Genomic DNA, 17,257 nt, shown 5'->3' on the forward strand with positions numbered 1-17,257 from the left:
GCTTATCGTTCCGTCTGGGGCGTAGCGTTATGCTGCCCACCACATCGCATAGAGCCGCCGTCCAGGCTCATCAGCATCATTTGGCGATTGATTTTCCATCGATCGGAGGCGCGCCACGCCTTCGCGACACACGGCGTTTCGCGTAGAGGTTTCAGTTTAGAGGTCGGTTCATGGCTGGTTTGTAGCCGCCGGGTTATGCTTTTCATGTCTTTTTTGTTATGTTTGTCTATCATCCTGGCCAGGTCGAGGAGTACCCTGCATGCCACAGTTGCGCAGAGGCCTAGTCCTCTGCGCTTTCTTGAAGGGATGTTGCACCCTCTCTCACCCGAGGATTTGTGCATGACCAGAGAGGCCTGCTTTCGCGTAGTCTCGAAAGAGGGCGGTATTGGCTGGACGGCAGTCTAGTCATTCATTGCCTTCTTCGGTACTCTGCCTGGTCTCTGAACAGCACTGCTGCTGCGGCAGATCTCTTAGCATGCAGACGTCATCCTGGCGACGTGGTCTTTCATCAAGGATGCCAAGTATGTATGTAACTTAATTCAAAGAAAAGTGATTTCATTCTCATGATGGTATCCAGTCGTCGATGCCCCTGAGACTGACTGGGCGGCCTTTCAAGGGGGGGGCCAGCTTTCCCGAACAAACCGTACAATCTCTCAATGTCCGTGCTCTTGCGTCAGGTTGGCCAAAGACTCAGCTCGACAGGGCAGCATGTTCGAGGAACCGTGAAAGGGATGAGCTATCGTCGGCCTCCTTTTGTCGCTCCCCTTGCCCCCCCCCCCCCCCCCCCCCCTCCCCCAAAAAAAGGGGGGGGGATCTAGCTCCTCTTCCCGAGTCTCCGCACGCCAAATGGCACTGATAGGATGATGGGGATTCCATGTCTTAACGAATGCGAAAGAGTTGCAAGTTACTGATGACAATCTGGGATACTCTTTTGGCGTGCTTCCAGAACACTCTCCTTTCCCCTTATTCCTGCGGCCTAGCCCCTTCCTGTTGCTGGGACTTGGATGACCTGGCGGAGTGATGTAGACTAGTGAAATAGGACCCTTCGTCCCCTCCCGGTGCATCATCGTTTTCGCCATCGTTCCCTGTCCTGATCTGGCATGGGAGGAGGATGAGTGTGGACACCCTTCCAAGAGCTAACTACGGGGAGTGAACATGGTTATCACCATGTTCTCTGTGTTCTAGAAGCGCGGCGGCCATTCCGCTCGCTCCCGCTAGCGCGTGTGGATCGTCTACCCATCTTGGATAGGGGCACGAAAGGAGCATGGAGTTGGGCAGCACGGCGCTAACCTATCTCCTTAGCGTGCCGCGGCATTGTGGCAGACGGCTGATGCTGTCGTCGGGACTTGTGAGCTTGGTCAGGTGGTTGTGAGGAACGGCACAGCACGGCACGGCACGGGAGTCGGTGATGTCCCTCGCAAGCTGCTTCGCGCTGGGCCGCGCAAGACAGCTGGCGAGTGCTGGCGATGACGAGGATAATCTAGCCGGTAATTGGGGAATGACATGCTGAGCAGCGGTGAAGGGACACTACGGGGGACAACGAGGTTATGATGGGGCAGATGCAGGGAGTCGTGTGTGATCCCTCGTTGGCTTCATGGCTCATGGAGTTGTTTTGGATACATACTGTGTACACAGGATACGGCTACGATGGTTTTGGGCTTGGAGACGCGGTTCAGTTGTCAGCGTGTCTCATCACGGTTCTCGGGGTTGAACGAAGTGGGTTGCTGATGTAGCGCCAGAGTTGGTCAGGCAAACACCGGGTAGGCAGTTGCTTGTTGACATCTCCTGGCTTCAGCGCCAAGGGTTTAAGGGGCGATTTGCTCCCAGGGCGTCGATGGTGAACAATCACAAGCCGTCTACGTCACATCTTCTGGGCCGTCTTTGGTAGAGCTGACAACACAAACCCAGTCACCGCTTTTGTCTGTGTCTGCGTTGTTCCCTCCACAAACCATGCGGGCCGATGCCAGGTTTTCGAGCGACGGGGTGAGGGAGTGCTGTCCTTCCAGCAACCCTGGACAACCTCGTCCCTAGCACCTCAACAGTCAGACCCAACTTGACATCTTGGCAGCCTCCTCGGGGCCATGGTCGTGGAGAAGTCCTGCAAAGCGCAGGAGAAAGCGGCGTTGGGACCCCACCATATCATGAGCAACAGTGGCCCATTCTCTGGATGGGGTCATTGCGGACGAGAAGAAGCTCCAATGAAACCCACGCAATGATGCCGAAAGCCCGGCGGATCCTTTAACCGTTCCCCCTCTCTTTCCATCCGGCAAACCTCGGTCAGTCGGCGAGTTAGCAATGCCGACGTTTACGACCCCCCTCATTCGCTGCCCAATCTGCCCCAGACTGCTCCGCATCACCTCCTGGTTCCATGATTGTGTTAACAGGTAGAGAGGTGACGGCAGGATGCTTTCCCGTGGGGGACAAAGCCGTTGATACACACCCTTGGGCAGCTGTGGTTCTGAGGGGGGGACACGCTATCCCCTGGATAAGGTATTTTACAACATTCTTCTTCCGTACAACGTCTTCTGGTTTCGAGGCTTCCGCCACGAGAACCAACCGCCATCACTAAAGAACATAGTTCTGGAACTGTCCCGAGTCGGTTTCCGGGAACCGACCCCGGGCACGAGCAAGCAGAGCGGCCATTTGCGTGGTCCTCGACAGGGTGTGGTTGCGCACACCGCACACTAGCGCCCGCTTCACGCCCAGGTTGCTGGTGTCTGTTACCTTGTCACCTTCGTGTTTTTTTTTTTGTTGTTGCTTTTGGTGAGGCGAAACGATCCATCGCCCCTTGACTTACTGTGTGCAACTGGCTGCAGAAGCACAATATGCCCTCTGGGTTCATCCTCTGTCTACGTGTACTCTGCATCTCGACGATGGGTTGGCTCATCGGGTCCTGACGGGAGTCTCTGGGCCGTGTCTGCAAGGGTCGACCATGATCCAATGCCAGTCTCCGCCGCAACCCCATCGTGTGTTCGGTCAAGTCAAGTGAAAGGATGACAAATGGCTATGGTGATAGTGCGGAGGATACCGATAGCCCTCCCCCCCCCTCACCCTGGCTCCTGGATTGTCAAGATGAGAATACCCGACCGGCCACTGACAAAAGGAAACTGCACCGCTGGGATGGCTGTCTGCATTGCCTTGATGTTGACCAACGATATCACAAGAAAGCTGCAGATGCCTCGGCGTGCCCAGAGGGGTATACGCAGTGGATGCGTCCATACGCACGAGCATGGGGAAATGAAGGTCTCCGACCCAGCTGGGGTATGACGGTGGAATGCAAGCAGACCAAGAGGCACATGTTTCGTACGTACCTACTGTAGTATGTATGTATATGCTCGTTCGCGATTATAATTAACGGGACAGCGAGTGGCACCCAGGGCTCGTTTGACCAACAACAAGTGGTTGACGGGTTCGGTACGGAAAGTATCATTACTAGTCCGCTTTCTCGATCGTGCTAAGGTTGACGATATCGAGGATCACACGCTAACTTTAACGTGCAAGACCTGATTGCCCAAGAACAATTCCGTCAAGATTCTCTGAGCCTCGATCGTCACCAGGATCTCCCGTCCCAGCAGAAGTCGGGCCGCCCTTTTCTCGAAACACCAGCCAATGGGCCTCCAAGTCCCCGTCCCTGATTGGCGCAAGACGTTGTCCATTCCATCGCAGCAAGGGTGGTGTCGTCGGAAGATGATATCCCAAGCTCTACCTGGTACCAGCATCGGCTCCACCGGAAAGGATGACCTCACAGCCTGATGGGGAGAGCTCGGGGGCTTTCAGACAGCTGGCGATCAGTTATCCCAAAAGCCGCCTAGGAAGCGAGGCGGTGGGGTATGTGATGATGGCACCGATGGCACTTGTCCGGGGCCCCTGCCGAATCGAAGGCTGCTGCCCTCGGACGCCAGCAATGAGTGAGGATCCAGGGACCAGGGTAGGTAGGGCCGCGGCGTGCCCGGCTAGGTTTGCCTTGGCTGAGCACAATCCCAAATGCCTGCCCCGCGACGCAGGGCTCATCCCAGGGAAACGTCCACATCCACTTCCTAAAGGGAACTGTCTTGCAGCGGAGGTGTGCCGACATGCTCCAAAGATAGCAACACAACCAAACAAAACAACGCATTACGTACCAATACTAAGATCCGAATACGGTGGTTGTCGACTTGTGTCGACCGCGTCAATGCCAAGGCAGCATCTTCTCGTTGCAGTGTGGTTGGCGGGAGAATGAGGTACTGAGGCAACAAACGTGAGTCACGTGCCGTTTCGCCTCTGCGTTAGGAGTTGCACAGGTCTTGTGCCCGTTGAGCAGGTTTCATCATGGGCCTACTTGAGCAATGCGTGGGAAGTGCGAGGGACAAGCTGGGAGATGAGGGTCAGTCCAGAAGTCGGATCATTGGCGCAGGAAGATCCGGACCCGTGTCGGCCTGGGCGGAGAGATCGTACTGTGTACACCAGACTGCGTAATACAGTACGCACTACGTACCGTACGGTAAGGACCTGACCTGCATGGAAATGTCCGGTACCAGCCATGCCATGAATGTTACACGTTCTTTCATCGCCCCAGGGATGGACGGTTGAGGATGGGACTGGAAACAACATCCGTTCCACTTCCATGCCCATGGTAAGGTACTATGTACTTACTTAGGTAGATGGGCCGACCGCTAGGTTCAACGCTTTCTTCTCGAAGCATACCCAACTGTGAACACACCACAGCTAACACCGCAGAATTAACACACACCCTCCTGGACTGACGTTATGGTGTCGTTGTTATGCAGGTTCTGCATGAATGCATCCTGCCCCACTGGGTCACACGAGCCCACCCTCCCACGCGCCTCGAATGCACAATCCGAGCGAAGGGTTCCTCACATGGGCCACACACAGACATAGTTACGCGGTACACACGCATACACAGTACACACATCCACAAACTCCCAGAGAAGAACGGCTCGCTTTCTCCGGGTTGGCTTCAGCTGCCACACCTCAGCGAAGACTTTCTCACCGCAAGTTGCTCTGTCATGGATGAGAAAACCCCCAGGTCCTGCCGTCCTGGACCAGACGTCAGCTGCGGTCGCCGACTCGCCGACCTCGCCGATTCGAACCCGCCACCAAGCCAGCGGGCCACACGGAAAAAGCGGACTTCCCCAGCGGCTCCCCTGCACAAACGTTGTAGGTATAGGACGGCACATTCCAAAAGCAAATGATATGTCCTCCGGCTTCAAACCCTTCTCTGGCAGCCGGATTGAGGCAAAGTGGGCTTGACTTCTCAAAAAGGAATACCGGAACCCCCAGATCTCCAGCTCCCTTTGACGAATGCGACCCGCCAATCACGAGCATTACCGGGACCGAACTTCCTCTGGGGGCTGGGGCGCATCTCGCGTGTGTTGTGGTAGCTCCATCAGGCGCAGGGCCTTCCGGCCGCCGTCGCGCTCATGCGTACATACTGCGTAGTGCGTAGTGTAACGTCCCGTTTCATACCGTGCCCACTGCCGTTCGGGCACTGCTATGTATGTGCCAGAATTCGGCGGCCGCTGGAGCGTGATGGGCAATCCGGACCGGGCATGGCGCTGCCCGCCTGCGGCCCGGGGAAGGATGAGAACCAAAGGAGGGTTTACCATGCCATCCACCATCAAAACCATGCACGCGTACAGACGTACACACCGTAGCAGCCTCGGTCACCCAGAAGATTCGAGGTGGTAACACGAACTGTTGTCGAGTTCCAGAACCGGGTTGTATCACCGATCAACGTTGCAGCGAAAACCTGCCACGTGTTGAGCTGCGTGAGCACCCTCGCCGCCATGGGGTCGGTTGCGATGCGGATGAGGAGTTGGCCACCACCGCCAACCTGCTGCCCTTTCTTCTGGCCACACTGTTGAATGGTGAGCGAAGGGCCCCCGGCCAGGCCAGAGGAGGGAGAATCCTCCTTCATCCGGCAAGAATTCGCGACGGCTCTTCCCTGAGCGGCGAGTCAGAATCTTGCAAAGTCTTCGTCCCAAGTGTCACGATGAGCTTCCGGAGCGGATACTGTGCAGCCATACTGGGTTCCCGAGGGAGATCTCGCGCACCATTTTAGTGCAACCAGACCCTCGGGACACCGCCGAGTGGCCACACTAGCTTCGTCTGGTGGAGATGACAACCACACCAGACAAAGCAACAATGGTGCTCTCGCCAACAAGGAGGGTAATGGGATCGCCGGAGCGAAATTCTTAGTGTATCCCGATTCCATGGCTAAGGCCGATGTCACGCAGTAGTGGTGGTGTGCGATTCGACCGCACAGCCCCGCTGCTCACCTCATCATCGAGGCTCTCTGCTGCAAACCGAAGTCCATGTGTCTTCTTGCTGACCGGTTACTCCAAACCCTTCGCGACCGCTCCCGCAAACCTTGGTGGCATGCCAGTTAATGCCAACCGAATCGTGCCATGAACTTCCGTCTCCATGAAGGACAGTACTCCAAGCACTGTACTTGTCAGCGCTGCTGTCGGACACACTAGGTCAGAGCAATGCAGGCTGCAACCCCGCGGATAGGTCTTTCCGTTATCGCCTCGTCAGCGATGCTGCGAAACCTCACATCTTTGATATATACCAACTCAATCAACCCTACGCCGTATGCATCTGTGTATGTGCCGACGGCCCTTTGAACATTTTGCTTGCGGATATTGGGCTGCAGCGGGAAACATGCAGACGGGACGGGAGCTAGTGGCGGGCCCCGTCCGCCAGATCAGCATCTTCCACAAGTGCAAGGACGATTTCTCCTGCGGTTCGATGCTAGGCAGTTTTGAGGCATCGAATTCCACTCGCAAAATACCTGTACATAGACTGTGTTTTGCTTTGTTGAGAAAGTTCCATTGCTATTCCAAGTGACCCCGGGTTTCACGTGGCTACGCGGAGGAGAATGAAGCCCACCAACAATGGAAGCAGCTCGCTAACTTCCCCAGACCCAGACCTCACCAACCCCAACCTGATGGGCCGGCCAAATCCGATGTTAGCGCTCGCCAAAGGCAAGGCTAAAACTCTAAGTTAACCGTCACTTTTGCGATGATCATCCTATGCCACCAAGACCCATGGGAAAGGAGAACATTGATCTGTTGGCAGCTTCGCGCTCCAAGGGTGCCAGCAGGAAGCCATCCGTTGTGCACATCTGCCGATGTCTCGGCACCTCACTGACGCCAGCTCCGTGACAGTTATGACATGCCCTCCTCCCGACTTTTCCCGATGGGAGCGCTCGGTCCTATGGCGTACAACCCCCTTTTTTCGCAGGCCTAGATATCATGTTTCATTGCTTGCCCCAGAAAAAGGTCCGGGGATGGCTGACCTGCGATGCGTGGTGGTTTGACTCCCAGTTGCGGAGGCTCTGGTCACGACTCAGCCACCAAATCCTGCCAAGGCAGTTCGTCCCTCTCGTCCCGCCGCCTCCTGGCCCGTCTGGTTCGGCCCCCGTCCCGCACGTGGTCTGGCGGTGGACGATGTCCAAGAAGGGCTAGTCCATCACGCTGAAGACCACGGTCCTCCTCTGGAGGCCAGGAGGGGTGACCGCTCGCACTGTTCCCAATTCGTGTGCGACCCACCCAATAGTCACAAATCCAAGACACGACACACACAACACACAAACCATGGCTGGAAATGGAAAGTTCCCAGACAACTGCACCCAACAACACGGCTCACACCACACGCCCTGACGCCCAGCTCCAGGAACGCGCCGCGCCCAGAAGAAAAGGCTGGGGGAGAGCCATATGCATTCTGCATCATGACGCTTTCGATATCGAGTGAAATGCTTCGCCCCCAAATGGCCGGCTCGAGCTGAAATCCCAAACATCTCGTTTCGTCACGGAGCAGCGTCCGTAGTGCCGCCCCACCCCGCGCCATCGTTTCCTCCTGGTGTAGCCACCCTGCTGACGATTCCCACTCACACCCCCCCCCCCCTCCCTCGATTTTTTTGAAGGACCCGAGGTGACAAACGATGGGATCCACAGAGTGCAGCATCCGTTCTCCAGTCAATTTCACGCGCGGGCAACCCCTCGCCACCCAAGCGCAATGTCACCGCCGCTTCTCCTGGACTTCTTTGCCCTTCAGAGTGAGAGAGCACCTGACGTAGGAGCCGATAATGTTCTCCGGGACCGAGCCGAGACACAACTGTGGCTCCCGGCGAACCACGGCCAGACCGCGCCGCCTCGGATTCAAGCGGTCGTGGAGATCTGGTTCGGTGCCAAGGCCATACGGAGTCTACTAGTACAGCATGTGCCAGCGCAGTTCAAAGCCGTCTGCTTTTGACATGCGACCTGACCTTGACGTCTGATTCGGCTGACAACTGAAGGCACGGTATCAGCGAGTACCCTCGGCATGCGCTGCCCTGACTGCGAACGCTCGCGCCCTGCCCGGTAAACACCTCTCGAGAAGCCGAGCTGATTCTGCATCAGGGAACAGAGAGCGAGGTTCACGTTACGAGTCAGAGGCATTGGTGGGCCAGTGCGATTGTGGGGATGTTGGGCAGGGATGTGGCTGCGAGCTCGGGGCAGGCAAGTGACGCGCCCGCTGGCACACTGGCGACACACGCAGAGAAGAGGGGAATTTGCCTAGGGGTGGCGTCACCGCCCAGCTCAGATGGAGCCATGCAGATCCATTGGGTCGAGCGCATGAACCATTGCCCCACTCTCGCTGGCTTGCTGCTGGGTCACGGAGCCACTCGCTGGGACTGGAGACGGCGGGAGGGGAACAGCAGAGGGCATGTCGCGTGCGATATCCGGTCGTGCCCCGGTCCCGAACCACAAACATACGCTCGGGCTTCTCCCGGCGAAGTACGCAGATGGAGTCTCCCACCTCCTCCCCCCCAATGTGACCATCCTGCTCGATCCCCAGTCGAACGATGTCAAGAGAAACCCGGAAGTCTGGAACGCGCCGTGTTCTTTTGTGCGCCAACTCTCCACGGCTGCGACGAGGCCCAAGATCAGCTGCGACGACGCGCACAGTTTACCCAGGAAAGCGTGATCACTGTGCGGAGCATCCACGCGCCCAGCGCATTGGGTTCGATCAGCTTTGTGGGGGTTACCGAAATGCGTTAGATACTGAGGACCCACCTCCAGCCGGTGGGTCTGCATGCCTGATTGGTTGACAAAGCGTTCTGTTCCCAACCACGCGGGCAGCCCCAAGCAAGAAGAAGGGAGGGTTCCTACGAACCTCCAGGGCGTTTGTCGCTGTTGTTGTCCGTGGGCCCTGGTGCTTTCCCGAACCCACCGAGCGAACCGACACTTGGTCAGTGTACATACATACATGGACGATTAATGCGGTGGCACACACGACATGCCCGTCGCTGCATGCTCAGATAGGAGGAGCATTGCCACGAGGCCCGAGAAGGAGGCGATGATGGATGCCAAGGCAGTGCCCCTGCCGAGGGTAGGGAGTCCTTGTTCTGTGTTTCCGAGTGTGGGTTCGAGACGTGAAGAAACGACAAAGGACACAGGCGGTGTGTGGCTGTTGGCGTTTTGGATTCGATACCAGACAGCGGACATCGGACATCGGATGGTTTCCGTACTGTGTACCGTGCGGTATGGTACGTACAACAGCGAACATTACAACCCCGAGGACTGGGATGGAAAGAATGGGAGATGCCGTAGATAAGGCGGGTAAGGCCAGGTAAGGCACGTACACAGTACCCAAGGTAACCTGGGGACGCGAGCACCACCGCAACATTTCGTCACCTTGGAGCATCGGCTCTCTCTCTCAAAGAAAACCCAACCTTTACGTTCACCTTGGGACCAAACGCTTCCATCTCGTCAACTCGACCTTTTTTTTCCCGCCATTTCGATATCTTTCATTCGCTGGCTCCAGACCATCGCGACCGCAAGCACGGCTCCACTCAATCAGCCCCTCTTCAGAACCAGCACTTGGGCGTGGGCAAAAGTGCGGCGGCTTGCGGGAGTAACCCATCACCCTGGAGGGGGCCGCCAAAGAACCACTCCCTCCACTGGACTCTTCCTTGCACTGCACATCAAAGCCCTCGGCCGACCCCATCCTCACCCCTTCGACACCCCCACATTCATTATAAAACACCCTCGGTCCCACGCTAGACTCGATTTTCCCTCGTCGGAGCCCTCGCAAGCCACATCTTCTCACCTCCTTCTGCCTCTTTTCGGCTCCGTCTCATATCTGAGGAAGGATCAAAGCCTTTCCCAATTTTTTTTCTTTCGCGAAGGAATCTGCTACACGCGTCGTTCGTCGACCGTCACGTCGGGACTCGGGAACTAAACTTTACGTGTCTGCGGCTCTGGTCTCACTAGCGTGCCCAGATCGCACGTTAACGTTAATCGCATTCGCAACACTTCTGCGAGCGTGCGCTACCCCAACCAAAGAGCGACAAGGCCCCAGCCCTTTCCCTCTCCGCCGCCCTGCACCACTAAATTAGTGCCGCCTCGGGGAGAGATCCACTCAGCCATCTTCACACCTCACTGCCGACTTGACCACCGCCCGGGCACCGGGACCCCCCTCCCCCTCTCCAAAGTCTCCACCACGCATCTTGGGGATTCGCACCTCTCCGGGACGCCCAAATAAATCCGAGGACCCTACCTTTGCCGGCGCACCATCTATCTATCCGTCATACCCTTCTCGTCTGGTCACTCGCAGCCTGCTGCCGAGGAATCTGTTGACGGCTCGCCTCACCTGCATCTTTGGCGCCTCTCATAGCACCATCCCCTTGGAACGCCCCCCTGCTCCGCAAAGAGGAGAAACACCATCCACCCCGCGTGCCGACCCTGCCTCGCTTCCTCAGTCCCCCGGCCTGAACCCTTGGGCGCCAAAACCGGCCCAAACCCCGAGCCTCCGAATCCCATCATATCTTTTCTCCTCTTGGTCGCCCGGTTCATCCATGGAGCGCAGCGCCACCGAGTACCAGCAATCAGGTTTGCCTTCGCCCCATCCCAGTGTCGTCAGCGACACGCAGTCTAAGGCGGAACCTGTAGATCCGGCGTCTGCCGCTGCTCAGTACGCGGCGCAGCCAGAGACGCGGGCAACCAGCTACTCCAACTCGGCCACTCCCACCTCGGAATACGGCGTGTATCCTCCCACGTCCCGGTCCAGCACCTTCCCAGACATGCAGCGTCCCTATCACCCGGCCAGCACCCCGAACGGGGCCAACGGCGGGATGCCGCAAACACCAACAAGTCCGTCCATGCCTCTGCCGGATGGGCGCAACCATCCAACCTTCCATCCGGACCACGCCAAGTCTGACAGCGCTCTGCCTATAGATCCTTCCATCGCTGCTGCCAGTCCAACTTATACCACCCACAGCCAATATCCCCCCTATGCCCCTCCGCCTCCAGACATGTCGCAGGGCTACCAGCACCCCGGAACCCCCAGCCTGTACACTCAGCCTCGTCCCGACTGGACCGGATACGGCCAGCAGACCGGCCACCTCACTCCTGGCACCCACATCTTCCACCAGGCCCCGAGCCACGCGCCGCCTCCCACTACGGGTCGTCCCCATCAGGTAGGATTCTCTTTGGGGTTTGGCCGGCCTTTCAGGGCCTTCTGGTTCGCGTCCTGTGCTGACTCGCGGATAGGTCTACAGCTTTGTCCCCATCCCTGGCGCCCAGCAGCACAAGCGGCCCCGGAGACGTTATGAGGAGATTGAGCGCATGTACAAGTGCGGCTACAATGGCTGCGAGAAGGCTTACGGCACCTTGAACCACCTCAACGCCCACGTCACGATGCAGGGCCATGGTAGCAAGCGCACCCCCGACGGTATGCAAAATCCCAAAGCGATGGCTGTCCCCTTTGGGACCCTTCCCCCCGTGCCCTTTGCTAATCTCTCCTGTTGCGTATAGAGTTCAAGGAGATCCGCCGTGAGTGGAAGGCCAGGAAGAAGGAGGAGGAGGCTCGCAAGGCGGCCGCTGCTGAAGAGGAGCGTCAGCGCCAGGCCGCTGCGGCGGCCGCTGCCGCGCAGAACGGCGGCAACGACCCGCAGACCACGGCCGACGCCACTCAGACTCCCACTTCGTACCCGGCCACCACGACAGTCCAGCTGCCCCCGATCGGCTACCAGACCACCCGCTATGCCCCGCCGCCCCCGGGGAGCTTGCAGCCGCAAATCCCCGAGTACAACTACCCCAACTATACCCCGACGTCGCCATACGCTCAGTCAAGCCAACAGATCCATGCTCCTTGTACGTCCAGCCGCCATTGCTTGCAACGGCGACCCATGGTTTCTAACATCTGTGCTTTCTAGACAGTACGGCCCAGCCTCCGAGCCATTGAGCCATACCCCGTCTTCGCTCCGAATTGCGTCGCTGGTCTAGTTGGCGAGCAGTCTCGAGCGAACGGAGAACGGATTCGTACATAGTCGTCTCATCCCCAGCAGCGCGGCTGCGCGAGGGCCGTGGGGCAGCGCACTAATACTCTGTTTATGCTATTTTTCATGTGTTTCATTGGTTCTGTTTTGTCTCATTTTTTTCACATCGATCCCCCACTACCTCACGGTCATCATTCATTGTCACACATTGCATGGAGTCAATAGCATGGGAAGGGTGTGCATATATCTTTCTCTCTTTGCTCATTACATTGGAGCATACAGGTTTCGAGTTGTTGTGTTCTGTTCTTTTGGCCATGAACTTCTGGGTCAGTGTCAGTCGGATATACCCCGAAAAGAGCGAGGGAGTATGGGTGACGGAAAGGAGAGTGGTGCATTTTAGCAAGAAGGCGGCTTGGGGGACGGGATCTGGGAAAGTGGATGATGAGGGTTACGGTTCTTGGTGAATGAAAGGAAGGGGGGTAATGGGTTGGGTGGGAGCGGGGGGTTGGACGGGAGAGGCGTCGGATTGGGTTTCTGTGGCGGTAGACGAAGGCCGCAACAAGGGGCGGAGAGGGCGATGGCGAGGTCGGACCGCGAAACGTCCTACCGAGCCGGCAGCCGTATGCAAAGTCTGTCTATTCTTTTTCCCAACAAGGCATGCTCACGAGCTTGCTTGGTGCGTGCGGACCAGGATAGACAGGGAGGGTGTAATCATTTCGCTGCCGTGCGGTTGCAGTGATGCGCACTCCGGCAAAAGTATACAGGTGTTATGGCCATGGTCTTTCTCTCTCCAGAGGCTGTGGTCGCGGTGATCGCGGTGATTCTGCCACCAGAATATAATAATGTCCATTCTTCACCCAAGGGCATGTTTTCAATCTTGTCAAGCATCCACCTCAACACCGCATCAGGAAAACCAGGGTGGTGCCGCGCTGTTTGTGCTTTGCGGGGTGTCACGGCATGCCATGCAACACCATGCTTTTGTTCTAAAAAAAACAAATCAGCGGATCCTCTGGATCCTGGCGACGTGGTGGTGTCGACGGATGTCATTCAAGCTTTCAACCCTTTTTTTTTTTTTTTTTTTCAAGCTCCCGCGGCCATGGCCTTGGATTCCCAAGCTCCGGCTGGGCACGCGTAAGAGTGGCCCCATCCGATCCGCTCTCCGGACCCGTATCCTTGGGTGCGACTCATCAGGTTCGGATCCGGCTGCTCGGGTCGTTCGGATGCGACTAATGTTTTAGGGTAAACCGCGAACTGCAAGTACTGGAGGTACTACTGTACCTGCCGTAATGTGCGAACGGTATGGGTGTTTAGGCCTGGCCTTCCATTCCAGCGTACGAATCCACATACTGTTTCTCCTCTCCCAAGGGTTTTTTCTCGTCTCGGGTCTTGCTTGGTGAGGAAGGACATTGTTTACAGAATGCACTGTGTAAGGTATGAACCCACGCGACCTTGGACATGAGCCGCCAACACTGGGCACGCGCTGCTCCCAGGGACACCCAACATCAGGTAAGGGAGGTCAGCACCTATCATGCAGGATGTAGCCTAGGTACCTCTTATCGTGCATGTGCTGGGGTGTACATACTGTGTACTCTGCGTCCCGGATGAAGTACCGGTACCAGTTGGTACGCAAGGGGAAGCAGCGGCATCGTCCTGTAGGTCATTTTAGTGTGCATCGATTTGTTTCTTTTTTGTCCCACCCGGCCGTTGGCCTGCTGCATCGTCGGGTGAATGGGCTTGTATGTGTTTCGGGTCTGTTTAACCCTGTTTGCATTAGCTCTGTGTAACCACGCCGACCGGGCCGGACGGCGAGAGGCGAGGGAAGAGGCGAGAAAAAAAAGTGACTCGGGCATTTGCGCGGCCTCTTGCTGCCAACGCCACACGGGTCGTTGTCAAATCTCCTGATGAAATCTGTCAGCTGGTCATTCCATGTGATGGGAGGCGGCGGCGAATGGCGGGGGTGGCGGACGCTCTCGTGCAGCAACCCTCGTAGCACAAGTACGAAGAGGGAAACAAAAGGAGTGCCTTGTTGGTGAAGGGGGGCAGGACAACGCAGACGAATGACCCCATTGCGGGCTGGGAATCGGCGTGGTGTAACTCCAGCCCGGCCCGTTAACGCTGTGCCCGGGCCGGTCGAGGGTGCCGAGACTCGGGCCAGACAACGGGTTGCTGCGCCGATGTCGTTTCTGCAACAGTGGGCCGTCAGACCCCAGCTTCCAATCCGGCAGGCCCTTCTACGACGAGGTTTATACCCCCTTCTTGGCCTTGGTACCCTTCCTACCTATAATTGAAATCGGGCAGCGGGTTCTTGGTTTGCCTTCCTCGGATATCCTGACCACAGCAAGGCAACATCCAGCTTTGATTAGTTCGTGCTCCGGGCCGATCCTAGTGTGTGCATCTCTCCGGATTCCATCTGCATGATCCGGGATGCATGTTTCACATGAGAGAGCGGATGTGGGAGGAAGCTAACGACGCTACTGCGACAGGTACCTACCTGTAATGGCAACTTCTATACCTCGAAAATGGACGCTAGAACCGCGAGGCGCTGCGGAGTACATAGTTACCAGGTACCTACTATAGTGTACACAAGTCAGCGCTAACCGCGGGAGCCTCCCCACCCCCCACCCCCCACCGATTCTGGCCTCGGTAGTGTCACCGTACGGAATCGGTGGCTTAGGTACCAGACCATGAAGGTAAGCTACCGGGTATCCTGCATAGTGACACATGACGGTAAAAAACAGGAACGCATGGCATCCAATGAATGTGCCGTGCTGATTATTTGGGGGTTTGGGGTGTCTAGGAAACCTCCGCAATAAAATTCGAGGGCTTCATCCTGCGTGGGCTCGGTGCGATGGGAGTTGATGTTACCAGGTCGCAAATAGTCCGTATGCACCATTTTGCGACACTGTGCATCAACCGTAAGATTCTAGAAGCTTTGCCACCACCAAGCAGTTGAAGACAGAGCAACGGTACAGCGAACATCTTCACAACAGGGGGAGCAGCAACTTTTAGTGTGTGGGTACCAGCTATCTGATGTCTCTTGCAACCGGCTAGTCTTTGTTCGAACTGTTGCCTGACGTTGACCTGGAAATTCCACCCCCTTTTCCCCAAGACCCCTCCTCATCTTAGGATCTCTCTGAGCTTGCTGCTCGGGTTCGGTGGACGACACAGCGCCCAACCTCAGTATTCGACAGATCCGATCTTCGGATTTACCAGAATTACGCCTACCATGGCTGCTCCAAAGGCAGAGAGTGAGATACCCGGAGCGGGGGATGTGTTTCGTACTCTCAACCTGCCCGACAAGTTCATGGTCGGACTTGATACCATGGCCTTGACTACGAGCAAGAGCCTTGCGGGATTTCGAGACATCCCGCCGGGGCCGCACTTCCTGTGGGTTCAGCAACCCGAGGGGGTGTCCCGTTGCGGCTACTGGTTTGTGACCAGCAAGACGCATCGGGCAGTGAGGGTGAAGGAATGGGATGGGTACAACGAGACGCTTGGAGATGTGTCATCGGCATCCCGGGACAGCAGCTTGGAGTCTGTCTACTCGGGCTTGAAGCCTTACGCACTGCATAATCGCAGCAGCAGCACGGGGGTACACTGGTCGTTGGGCGACCCCCTTCCGGAATGGGCACGAGCTCCCGAAAGGCTCTGGAGTGCCCTAACCAGCGCCATATCTCTCGAGGCTCTGGCAAGATTTACGGGGAAGAAAGGTGTCAATGAGGTCTTTGTCGACTCGACAGATGTCCGTCGCGATGAAGATGGCCCGGTGAATGCACCGCAGGTCGACAACGCTGGCAGTGGTTTGAGCTTTTTCTTCCTCCAGGATTTTCGTGACCTCCAAGTGCTCGAACTTGGAGGGAATCGTTCCCGGGGCCGGAGCGAGGATACTTCAGCCCGAGTTGAAGTCTTGTTGAGCAACAACAGCAACTGCAGCAGCAGCAGCAGCAGCACCTCAAATCCCCACGACAACAACCAAATTACAGAGCGAGAGATCCTTGCTGAGCTACAGCTCACCTTCCTCACCGGCACCCACCTAGGCAACGCAGCCTGCCTCGAGCAGTGGTGGAATCTCCTCCTCAAGATCCTCCTCCGCGCCTACCGAGTGGCAGCCACCCGACCCCAATTCGCCGCGGGTGTTATCCGCACCCTCCACGCGCAGCTCCTCTACACAGAGCATTACTTTGGTACCTCCTCTTCCTCGGGACCCAGCGGCTTGAACGACAAGACAACCGAGGAGATTCGGGGAACCAGGAACGGCCCCAGCAGCGACCGGCCCATTTTCCAGTACAAGCCTCACAATCGGAAGAAGCTGTACCGGGCGCTGATCGAGTACAAACGGCGGGTGGGCGGTCTGGTCTCGGCGCTGGGTAATGGTGCAACGGCGGAGCACCGGGCGGTGATGGAGGCGTTTGAGGAACTGGAGGTTTGGTTGTGGAGATGGAACTGGGATCTGAGGGCCGAAGCTGCTGCTGAAAAGGTGGCCACGACGGCTGTCAACAGGGGCAGCGGGGATGAGATGATGTGGAATAGTGAAGACGAGGAAGATGAGCAGCCCGTTGTCGTCGAGCTGGATGAAAACGGCAGAGAAGTTGGGCTGGTTTCGTTCAGGGATTAGGGTGAGGAATGCACGAGGTGTGAGTGGAAGTTCCTAGATGAGATAGCCAAAAGAAATGCGTCGGGATCCCAATGTACGGAGAGGAATCGAAAATTAGAGTCTGCCTGGGTCAAGAGATGGGGGCAAACGTTACCAGTTGCGCCGTCGTCCGAAGCTCCCTCCTACACTTCATATGTTTCTTGGGTTGGCGCTCGCGGTTGGGAGGACAAAATCAAGAGAGCTCGTCGCAGGGTTCTACCTACTCAAGCAGATCGTCCTGTAGGAAATTGCCAAAACAACTATCATCAAGACGGTGCCTTGAAATTGGAGTCGCCGTGCTGTTTGTTTATGGTGTTGGCTGCTTGGTTGAAAGTCACCTATCGTGCTGGCCCCGAAGC

At 57.0% G+C, this 17,257-nt stretch overlaps 2 protein-coding genes across 2 annotated transcripts; both read left to right on the forward strand.

The window, feature by feature from the left end:
• Positions 1-10,843: 10,843 nt before the first annotated feature.
• Positions 10,844-12,231, forward strand: VTJ83DRAFT_1304 (uncharacterized protein; the record flags this gene model as incomplete). Its single annotated transcript, XM_071007449.1, has 6 exons — positions 10,844-10,877; positions 10,938-11,138; positions 11,223-11,464; positions 11,538-11,718; positions 11,802-12,140; positions 12,203-12,231. 6 exons carry the CDS (start codon positions 10,844-10,846, stop codon positions 12,229-12,231), a joined length of 1,026 nt encoding a protein of 341 aa, XP_070870657.1.
• A 3,260-nt stretch (positions 12,232-15,491) lies between these two features.
• Positions 15,492-16,880, forward strand: VTJ83DRAFT_1305 (uncharacterized protein; the record flags this gene model as incomplete). The annotated part of the gene is made up of 1 exon (XM_071007450.1): positions 15,492-16,880. One exon carries the CDS (start codon positions 15,492-15,494, stop codon positions 16,878-16,880), a length of 1,389 nt encoding a protein of 462 aa, XP_070870658.1.
• Between the last annotated feature and the right edge of the window lie 377 nt (positions 16,881-17,257).

The sequence above is a fragment of the Remersonia thermophila genome, chromosome 1 (assembly GCF_042764415.1).
Source record: "Remersonia thermophila strain ATCC 22073 chromosome 1, whole genome shotgun sequence".
NCBI classification, from domain to species: Eukaryota; Fungi; Ascomycota; class Sordariomycetes; order Sordariales; family Chaetomiaceae; genus Remersonia; species Remersonia thermophila.